This window comes from Misgurnus anguillicaudatus, chromosome 12, assembly GCF_027580225.2.
Source record: "Misgurnus anguillicaudatus chromosome 12, ASM2758022v2, whole genome shotgun sequence".
Taxonomy (NCBI): Eukaryota; Metazoa; Chordata; class Actinopteri; order Cypriniformes; family Cobitidae; genus Misgurnus; species Misgurnus anguillicaudatus.
In genome coordinates this window covers 36,693,280-36,704,478 of record NC_073348.2, presented here as the reverse complement: position 1 = coordinate 36,704,478, position 11,199 = coordinate 36,693,280, and the positions used below count along the sequence as shown (strand labels likewise).

At 36.3% G+C, this 11,199-nt stretch overlaps 1 protein-coding gene across 1 annotated transcript; it reads left to right on the top strand.

Moving 5' to 3' along the window:
* The first annotated feature begins 3,458 nt into the window (after positions 1-3,458).
* rhof (ras homolog family member F) lies at positions 3,459-10,286 on the top strand. Its single transcript, XM_055207752.2, has 5 exons — positions 3,459-4,017; positions 4,533-4,620; positions 5,798-5,907; positions 7,938-8,072; positions 8,161-10,286. Exons 1-5 carry the CDS (start codon positions 3,889-3,891, stop codon positions 8,326-8,328), a joined length of 630 nt encoding a protein of 209 aa, XP_055063727.2. The 5' UTR covers positions 3,459-3,888; the 3' UTR covers positions 8,329-10,286.
* Positions 10,287-11,199: the final 913 nt, after the last annotated feature.

The window sequence follows — 11,199 nt, the reverse complement described above, 5'->3', positions numbered from 1 at the left end:
TCAATAAGTAAGTTAATCTTTATTGTCTTTGCTTATTTAGCTGCAGGTAAAGCTGTTTTATTGCTAATTAAACTGAAGTATTTTATTGTAACTTTATTGTCATTTGACTGGATTATTTCGTTTTTAGTGATCCCTGAAGATGAATGTCATTAGTTGTGAGTCAGCCTTTGTCTTCAGTACATTTAGCTGCATGCTTGTTTTTTTAATATGTACATACATCAATTTAAATGGACTGCTTCTCACATTTCAGCAAACAAGGCAGGCCATAGAGAGAAAGGACGATTGGCCTTTTACAAAATTGCTGAATCACAGGTATGATTGATTAGGGTTTATGGGTGTTAATGATCACCCCTGTTTTGCCTGACTTTTATTTTAAATGAGCCACAATTTTACACATTATTTAAAACAAAAAAAAATGAAGTCACCTTGTTTTTTCTCCTATGGCGAGACAGAAAATGGGAATTTTGCATTCTTAATTTTATAACTGACTGGAAATCATTTAGTTAACTGACATTTCATTAAGTGTATGCTGTTAGGCAACACTGTATATTTGACCTTGCGCCAAGGGCACGCATTCATTTCATAATGCATTTAGTCTCTTAACAACATAGTTACATGTTGGAAAAAAATGTAAAGTCTATGCAAATACAACTTTAAACACACATTGATCATTAATACACTAACAGAGATATTTACCTTAACATTCTGTTGCAATAATTTTATCAGGCCTATACGCTGAAGAAGAAAGAGGAACATTTTGATTCCCATCGTCGGATCCTTTCACACTGGTTTTAAAGAAGGGGGTTGGGTTGCGACGCCTAAAAGGAAGAAAACAACAATAACAATTTTCTGACTTGGCTTTTCAAAATAATTCATCATTTGACACAACTACGCAGTCACTAACGTGTGGACCTTCTGAAAATCTTGAGGCACTTTTACATATTGCAATATGCAAACAATCCCCCTCTCTTTCTCTTCCTGAAGACAGGATGACAAGAGAAATTCATTCGCTCTTCATCATTCAGAGGAGAGAAAATACCATCCACACGTTTTTATTCCGAAGGTAATCGTTTTTATACCTTCTGTGTATATTAGAAATACTTGGGAACACTGTTTTTACAGGTAACATTTAAAACAAAACTTATCACAAATTTTAATCTTACAAGTACTGCTCTGGTTTAACTGGGGATGTATTGTTAATAAAATGGATACACGTGTAAAAATCAATATTCCAGACACCTTTTTGTGCTGAACAATGTCCAAAGCCCTCAGAAACAGCCTGTGTAGTTTAATGGCTTCTCTGCTGTTCTCATTCTCAAAATGGCTTCTTCACACAAAGGACATCATTGTGGAGAGGACGGCTGCTGCGCCATATATGGGCGAGGTTGTAGTCGGTCGTTTTAACAAATGTGACATGCTCACAAACAAACAAGCTTAGTACGCAGAATGCTTTCATGTTTGAGAAGGCAGGATATTGCATAAAACTGTCTTATCTGAGCAGTAATATCTTCTGCGTAAAAGCGCGCTCGACGTCCGCGCTGTGCAAAGCGCTGGAAACCCTGTGGCACAAACACGCAGTAATCTGAGACTTTGGACGCATGCCACGGGTCCGGGATATAACTGCACCCACCTAACCATTTAAGGTCGGAGAAAGACTCTGTGCACTGTGTGGTATTTCAATCAGCAAGCACAACAGGAATATTCAACCCTCTGTTCTCTGTCTTCCCCCTTTCGAGAACATTCGGTGCAGTTTATTCGTCAGAGGATCATTTGACGTGAAGCACGCAGGAGAAAATAAAACCAGGATTGCGCACAAAGGAACACTTTGGGGTTTTTGTGGGGCGCTATAGGTATCTCAGATCTTTTGTGAATGTCACATTCTTTTTTTGCAACACATGCCGGTATGTTGTGTGCAAATTGTCGTGTTTTGCACAATTGGCGGTCATGTTATTTTGCATATTTGTACAAGTGTAAAGGCGTGTCGATTAGTTACCCAAACATCTCATCATCAGATGGTCATTGTCTTTGATGTTCCCCCTTTTTGTGTGCTTGGGGCGACTGCAGGTCCAATTTATCAACGTTGCGCAAGAATCGTCCAATGTAACATTTTTTCGCTTTTGTGTTTCGTCGCTGTTTGTGTTGACTTTGTCAATCTGACACATAGCCAAAAGCAACACTTGTGTCAGAATATAACAGTAAAAACCTAAAATGTGTTCACCACACCGTTTCCTGTCGTCCAGTCCAGCGCACGAGCGGGTCACGAGGCCATTTTGTGGCTCTCGTCTGTTTAGAGGAAAATCCTCTTTGTCTTCGTAACCTGCGGACGTCAGCTGTTTCCGAGCTACAGCTTAAACCTGAATAAAGAAGCTCATAGTCCGTGTTTTCGCTTAGAATTTGTTGTCAGGCTACTCAACTTGTGCGTAAAGTGCAAATCCCCACGCGAGCTTCATCTGTGCGCTGGACAGCTGGAGTGGATCATCGTCCAGATTTCGACATTCAGATAGTCGGCTCCTAATGGTTTTCTTTCCAGGTCTTCAATTTTATTTAGAGGATATTACTTAATGCTTGTATATGGGCTGGGATTGAGTCTTTATGTAGTGTGCTAAATGTGCTTTAAAGTGGAACCAAGAACAGATGAAGATCCAGACGATGGAAAATTATTAAAGTAATATTCCATTTAAACATTTATATTAAGGATTAAGATGATGGCTTTCTAAAAAAAAAAAATTTGAATGGTAAGTATGTTACAGATAGATTTTCCATTCTCTATATGATCCTAATAAATAACTTCCTTTACATGCATACTCATTGTGTTTAATTTGACTGTTTTTTCCGTTTTTGCATGTGAGCATCAATCGTCGTTCAATGGTAATCTTCCACCAATAAAGCCAAATCCAAACTAAATGGGTTTTAAACTGTTTATTTACATTTCAATTATACATGGCTTCATGAAATAACCATCTGGTGATATGAGGGGACCACAGGGGCCCATCGGCACACATCTCTGTTTATCTGTGCTGAATGGGTACTTTAATAATAAATGACCCCCCCTTTAAAAATTCATTTATTTTGTTGCTGGCTGTGTTGATGATTGTATCAGTTACCATCTGTTAGGTACAACTTATGTGATGGGATATTCATAATATCATAATGTCTCCTGTCTGTCTGGGTGAGACAAACAACCCTCTTCTAATTTCTCATTGGCTGTAGTGGAGGTGGGACATGATCAGATTGGGTGGCATCTCATTGGTAAAAAAAAAACCAAGAGAAAGGTTACAATACACTTACCAAACCAGATATTCAGATATGTCAAGCTTATATTTACCATATAACTCAACCTTGAAACCTTGTGTTTAAAAAAAGGTTAGTTAACCACTATATGCAGTGTCCATACACATACAACTTGAATGCAATGCAATGACATTTTGTAGGTGATAGCCATATACAAGTATGTACTATTTAAAGCAACAGTCTAGCCAGCGTATCCATCTGTGCACTCCACCTTCTGGAGACGAAAGAATGTGAAAAATGAAGATTTTCAAAGCTCTTACTCATTGTACCCAAGCTTTGCCCAAAGTAAACTCATGACAGTCTTGAGGGTGTGCTCGAGCCTTTATTTACTCCGCCTGGTGATGCTATAGACAACATGTGAAGACAGGGAAACACACGCTTATCTAGTTTATTGAAAACATAGTCACATGGTTTAAAAAAAAATGATTGTAAGTGAGAGGAGGAGGAAGTGAGCACTGAAAAGCGGCATTCTTACCTGACACAGTTTTACTCTCACAATATGCTCAACACTGTTACCAATGAATTTATTTAACACTTTTGTGAACGTGGGCACCTGTCGGAGGAACTGACTCGGCCACAGAGGCCTCACTGAAGGAGATGACACAAAACGGGACTGTAGCCGGCAATGGCACTCATATGGATGAACTTAAAATTGTGATCGTTGGAGATGGGGGTTGTGGAAAGACATCACTGCTCATGGTCTACGCCAAAGGAGACTTTCCAGAGGTACGCATTTGGTGCTTAAAGGGGTAGTACATCCAAAAATCTTTTTTTAATTTATTTATTTAAACATTTGTTGTGTCAAACTTATGCAAATATTAGTTATTCGTAGAGCACAAAAGACCATATGTTGGGGTCTGAAAACAGTCACAACCTCAGTCACCATTCACTTTCATTGCATTTTAATTCCAGTGAAAGTGAATAGTAAAATAAGTTTATTTCTTGCAATTTAACAACATACAATTGTATTTATTTGTTAAGCACCTGACATTATATTTTTTAAGCTTACTGAAATATAAACCTTTACATCATTGACAGTTTTAACAGAAGGAAATATTGCAAAATGTGTTCGTCATTTTTACACAACATCCTTAGCAAGCTTTTCCAGTCTCAGATCACAAAGTTTCTGCCAACGCCTAACTTGTGACTATAATGTGTGTTTGCCGAAACCAAAAAATTTTGCGCTTTCCATCATCTGTCATATTCCTGTACTCCTCTAATGTCATGTTTATGTTCAACAGAAATACGCACCATCTGTGTTTGACAAATATGTCACCACTGTGTCTTACGGAGGTAAAGATATTCAGCTGAACCTTTACGATACAGCAGGTGAGTCTGAAGGCATGAGACACACCTTAAGATTCCAAACAGCCCATTATCTTATTTACTGTTAAGGTTCATTGATTGAATATTGAGGCAGGAATGTTAAGTACAAAATGGGTGTGAGGCTATTACGTGTTCATAGTTGACATCTTTGAGGAGAGACTTTGTTCATAATGTAAATAATAAAAAAATAGTTTTGTCTTTTTTTTAAATTAAGATTTAATATTTAGCTTAGTTTTTGAGCATTGCATTAGTAGTGCAAAAGGTCATTGGTTCGAACCCTGTAACACACATACTGGTAAAAAAAATATATACCATGTAACACACTGTAAGTCGCTTTGAATAAAAGCATCTGTCAAATGCATAAAAAATAGGTAGTGTAGGTTTAAATTTTAACCTGACAGTGGGGTTTATCCATATTTGACCAAACACATGCATTTTTTAGTGTGAATATCAAGTCATGTGGTGCAAAAAGTTGAAAACCACTGATGCTGAAAATGTATTGAAAATATTTAAGTTGTCATGTTTTCTGATATTTTCGAAGCTTATTGGTAGATAATTGCAGTAACGGCATAAAAAGGTCATGGGTTCGAATCCCAAGGAACACACATGCTGTTAATTAATTTGTTATGTGTTTAATTTATTTACACTTAAATAATTCAGTCAAACTGCATGATTTATATTATGGTTGACATAACACAGATTACAATGGGATCAGACTTTATTTCCCTGCAATAATTCAGACATTTTATGGCTACAGCTCACACATTTCATTGTGGTCACGATGTCGTACTGAGCGAATTACATTTTCATTTACTGTCTATGACCTCTGAGAAGCACCGAGTCTTACAGATTTCCTCTTTTAATTTCTATGAAGTAGATCTGTATATCTTTCTACAAATGTTACCGCTTCACAACTGCTTATCAGAGACACCCTGCTGCCCAAGTCTCTCTTTGACTCTCAGGAACAGGAAGCTGAAGTCAGGATGTGGGTTTTTTGAATACTCTGTTCATAAAATAGGACTTATAAGAAAACGCTCTGTGGTCGAAGTCTGCACCCAATATCTGAGGTGTTTTTCAGAAGCATCTCTATAGAAACACTCGAAATATTGCAGTACTGTTTTCGGCTAAGTTTCCACAGATCGTTTTCCTCTAATATAATCTGCTGTGTGCATATTTACAGGTCAAGAAGACTACGATCGATTGAGACCTCTCTCCTATCAAGATGTAAACCTTGTCATCATCTGTTACGACGTGACTAATCCAACATCTTTCGACAATGTCACGATAAAGGTGAATTGGTTAACTGTAAAAACAGCACATAGCTAAAGGCCTGCATTAAAGGTGCCGTAAAATGGAAAACTGTATAGATGAATAATAAGAGTTCTGTATAAGAGTTCCTCAAACACGATTGTTTCCTCCTTATGTAAACCTCATGCATGCAAAAGACAAGCCAATCTCATTATAACACTGACTGTGACGTTACAGTAGTGATGTATACCCCCAACATTAAAATACACATTCATTATAAAGTTGTTATAATGCTAAAAATAAAGTTGTAAATGCTGAGTTAGCGCTGTATGCTAGCGCTTATCTGAAGTTGTACTATTGACGTTACAGCTACGTTTCGCAGGTCCATACTTAAAAACACAAACTTACCACTCAGAAACGTCCAGTAACAATCTACAAACAATTGATTATTTCTCAAAATCTGTATCTTTGTCTAACACAGGCTTAAACATAAGGTCTTACACACACAGAGCTACTAAAGAAGCTGCTCTGAGAAACAGCCAATCAGAGCAGAGCTCAACATTAATATTCATGATTCATAATAAGAGCATTCTTTCATTCTAACTGTGGGTTCACTCCAGACGCGAGTTTAGCGATTTGTGTGAGTGGATTACATACAAAGTCAATGCAAAAATGCGATCAGACGCGTTCTCGTGTGGGGCAATGCGAATGACGCGATATGGTTGTCAGGTTTGCCGCAAAAACATGCTCTATTCGCCTCAAACGCGTCTTCGCCCAAGTTGAAAATATTCAACTTGAGCGGAAAATTCGCATGACACGAAGTTAAATCCCGCGAGTAATCTAGAGCGAGTAATGCGATGCCCCGCGTTTGGTGTGTACGTAGCATAAGAGCAAATCCTAGAGTTGTAAATGGACATGGATTATTTTTGCACTTAGTAAAGCCACATATCTTGTAGATATCAGAAAACAATTTAAAGGTGCAGTGTGTAATTTTTAAAAGGATCTCTTGACAGAAATAAATATACAAAACTATATTATCAGGGGTGTATAAAGACCTTTTTTTAATAACACGTTATGTTTCTATTACCTTAGAATGAGACGTTTTTATCTACATACACCGAGGGTCCCCTTACGTGGAAGTCGCCATTTTGTGCTGCCATGTTTCTACAGAAGCCCTTAATGGACAAACTTGTTGTCTACGTCAATGACATGTTTTTCCAGTGGCAGCTACTGTTGCTTTTCTATGCGTTTCAAAAGCGAGAGGTGAGCAGTGGATTGAGCTGTTGGTTGCAATTTACAACCTCACCACCAGATGCCGCTAAAATTTACACACTGCACCTTTAACAGATTATTTCACTGCATTCTTTGGCACCTTTAAACATTTGTTTTACATTTGTTTACACTGTTGATCTTAACAATATCTTAACCTTTGCTCAAACACTAATGTCTACAAACAGAAATTAGATTTAAATGTGAACAACATTTCTTATTAATTTCTTCCAAGACCAAATGATCAGAATTCACATAATATACATATAATTATTTTTAAACCCAGCCTTGGGTCAAAAGGAGACGAACCCAACCCGGTGGATTGTAATTTAACCAAAGCTGGGTTGTTTTAACCCATTGTTGGGTCAAATATAAAAAAATTCTGGGTTATGTAACCCAACGGCTAGGTTTGACACAACGCTTAATAAGAAACACAGCATTTTAAGTACTTTTACTGTAAGTCAGTACTTATCAGTCCCTTGTGTATATTTTATCTCTGCTAAAGAACATTAGAGATGACATTTGAGACAAAGTGTAACCCTTACGAAAATGAACCATGCTTTTACTACAAACAGAGCCAAAACAAAACAGAAAACTGTGTTTGTGGTGAAAGCGAAAAAAACATCTTCCCCCAGGCCAGCTGATAAACTTTGAGCTGATAAACTTTGACCTGAACAGGAGGTCATTACACACAACTTCGATGGCTCGCCACTGAAAACAAACACTGAGCAAAAGAAAAGCAGGGCCAGAATGTACGTTTTGTTGTATATTCAGTGTTTAACTGCTTTATCTCTCCCCGGCAGTGGTACCCTGAGGTCCATCATTTTTGCCGCGACACCCCTATTATCCTTATCGGATGCAAGACGGACCTGAGAAAGGATAAAGAGAAGATGAGAAAACTCAAAGCCTTGGATATGGCTCCCATCACCTACATCCAGGTACAACAGCACACACATGCACAAAAGAGAGCTTCATTTACACATTTGGTTTTATTGTAAAATGATCGATTCATTTGTCATTCAACAGGGCGAAGAGACCCAGAAGCAACTGAACGCTGAGGTATACCTGGAGTGTTCGGCTAAATACAGAGAAAACGTAGAGGACATTTTCAGAGAAGCCACTAAGCGGGCGTTAGCTGCCAGGGCCAAAGCAAGACACGCCCGAAAAAAGAGGAAACGCTGCAGCATACTGTGACCACTGCATAAAACACATGTTAACTTTTGTGATATTTAATGAATGTTTAAAACAAATGAAAAAAATGGCTGAGCCGTCTGAAAGGATGTGGTTTACATGCACGGCTTAGTGACTGACGGCGGGAACCACGTGGATTTTAATGAACTAAGCCACTTCCTTCTTTGCATGTTGTTGACGATACGACCTGATAAAATCCAAAGATGGGAATCCAAAGAGATGAAAAATTAACGTAAATGCTGCTGTTGTTTCAGAAAAGACCACAGACTGATTATGGGATGTCCACAAACAATTTACACTCAAAAAAGTAATTTAACCAAAGCTGGGTTGTTTTAACCCATTGTTTGGTCAAATATGAACATTTTCTGGGTTAATTTAACCCAACGACTGGTTCCGTTTTGATCCATAAACGGTGTGTAAAAAATGGCATTTTTTAGGGTGTAGTCTGTTGTGATGTGCACGCAACTACTGAAGTTCAGTTGCTTGTACATCGTGCACTGGGATGTAATGTGTTAATGTTGTGCAATTTGCATGATTTTCATGCACAACAGTTGCTGTTTGTGTAAAGTTGCACAAAAACCTACTGTGGTTGAACCATAGTACAGTTAAAGGTGCAGTGTGTAATTTTTAGAAGGATCTCTTGACAGAAATGCAATATAATATACAAAACGACATTATCATGGGTGTATAAAGACCTTTTTATTAGTGCTGGGCAAGGATTAATCGCGATTGATCGCATACAAAATAAAAGTGATTTTTGGCATAATATATGGGTATGTGCTGTGTGTAATTATTATGTAAAAATAAATACACACACATTCATGTATGTATTTAAGAAACATTTACATGTTTATATATATTTATTTCTATTTTTATATATTCTAAAAAATAAATTTATTTAAATAAATATGTTAAAAATAAAAATAATAATTCTGAAATGAATATATGAATGTGTGTGTGGTTAAATATACACAATAATTAGACACAGTACACGCACATATATTGTGCAAAAAAAAATTCACTTTTGTTTTGTATGCGATTGGTCGCGATTAATCTTTGCCCAGCACTACTTTTTATAATGAATTATTATGTTTTCATTGCCTTAGAATGAGATGTTTTTATCTACATGCACGAGGGTCCCCTTACGTGGAAGTTGCCATTTTGTGCCACCACGTTTCTACAGAAGCCCTTAACGGACAAACATTTTTGTCTCGGACGATGACATGTTTTTCCAGTGGCGGCTACTGTAGCTTCTCTATCCATTTCAAAAGCGAGGGGTGAGCAGTGGACTGAGCCGTTGGTTGCAATTCGCAATCTCTCCACTAGATGCTGCTAAAATTTACACACTGCACCTTTAAAGTGTCAAATATTTAGATCTATGCTACTGAATGAATACCATATTCATGTACGTGGTGTTTACATTGAACACCTATGGTATGAATACCATGGTGTTACCATAGTACGTGGTAGTACTGTGATTATTTTATGTTAATGCTGTCTTGGTTTCCACTATTTTCTAGAAATATAAATTTGTAGATCACAACCATTTCAAAGGATTTTTATTCTTTTCATTTAACAATTTTAACTTATTTTCAGCCCAGCATTGTGCCAGAAATGAATCGGAATTTAATTTGACCTGTGTTGGGTTGTTTTAACCTCAAATATAAAACTTTTCTGGGTTAATATAACCCAATGGCTGGGTTTATCCTTTTTTGACCCTAAAGTGGGTTAACAAATAGGCCAGCACTTTTTTTTAAAGTACTCACCTGTTCAAAAAGCGTTTTTTATTTTGTGTAGGCTACAGTGTAAACCATTTTCTGTCCCACTCCGTGTTTAGATTGCACAAATAAACAAGTGAAACCATATTTAAAGCTATATAGTGTTTGTGTGTGTATTAGTGCCAAAAAAGTTTAATCGCGATTAATCGCATACAAAATAAAAGTTTGTGTTTGCATAATATATTTGTGTGTATTGTGTGTAATTATTATGTATTTATAAAAACACACACATATACATGTTTTTAAAGAATTTATTTATTTATTTTATTTATGCATATATATTATTATTATTATTATTATATTTATTTTATATATCTTCATATATAAAAATCTAGATACATGCACTTGTATTTATGTATACAAAATAATTACACACAGTGCACACACATATATTGTGCAAAAACAAACTTTTTTGTGTGCGATTAATCACGATTAATCTTTTGACAGCTCTTGTTGACTAATAGGCCAGCACTTTTTAAAGTACTCACCTGTTGAAAAAGCGTTTTTTATTTTGTGTAGGCTACAATGTAAACCATTTTCTGTCCCACCAAATGTTTAGATTGCACAAATAAACAAGTGAACCCATATTTTAAGGTATATAGTGTTTGTGAATGTATTAGAGCCGCAAAAGATTAATCGCGATTAATCGCATACAAAATAAAAGTTTGTGTTTGCATAATATATTTGTGTGTGTTGTGGGTAATTATTATGTATTTATAAAAACACACACATATACATGTTTTTAAAGAATTTATTTATTTATTTTATTTATGCATATATATATTATTATTATATTTATTTTATATATCTTCATATATAAAAATCTAGATACATGCACTTGTATTTATATATATAAAATAATTGCACACAGTGCACACACATATATTATGCAAAAACAAACTTTTTTGTGTGCGATTAATCACGATTAATCTTTTGACAGCTCTTGTTGACAAATAGGCCAGCACTTTTTAAAGTACTCACCTGTTCAAAAAGCGTTTTTATTTTGTGTAGGTTACAGTGTAAACAATTTTCTGTCCCACCCCATGTTTAGATTGCACAAATAAACAAGTGAAACCATATTTAAAGGTATATAGCG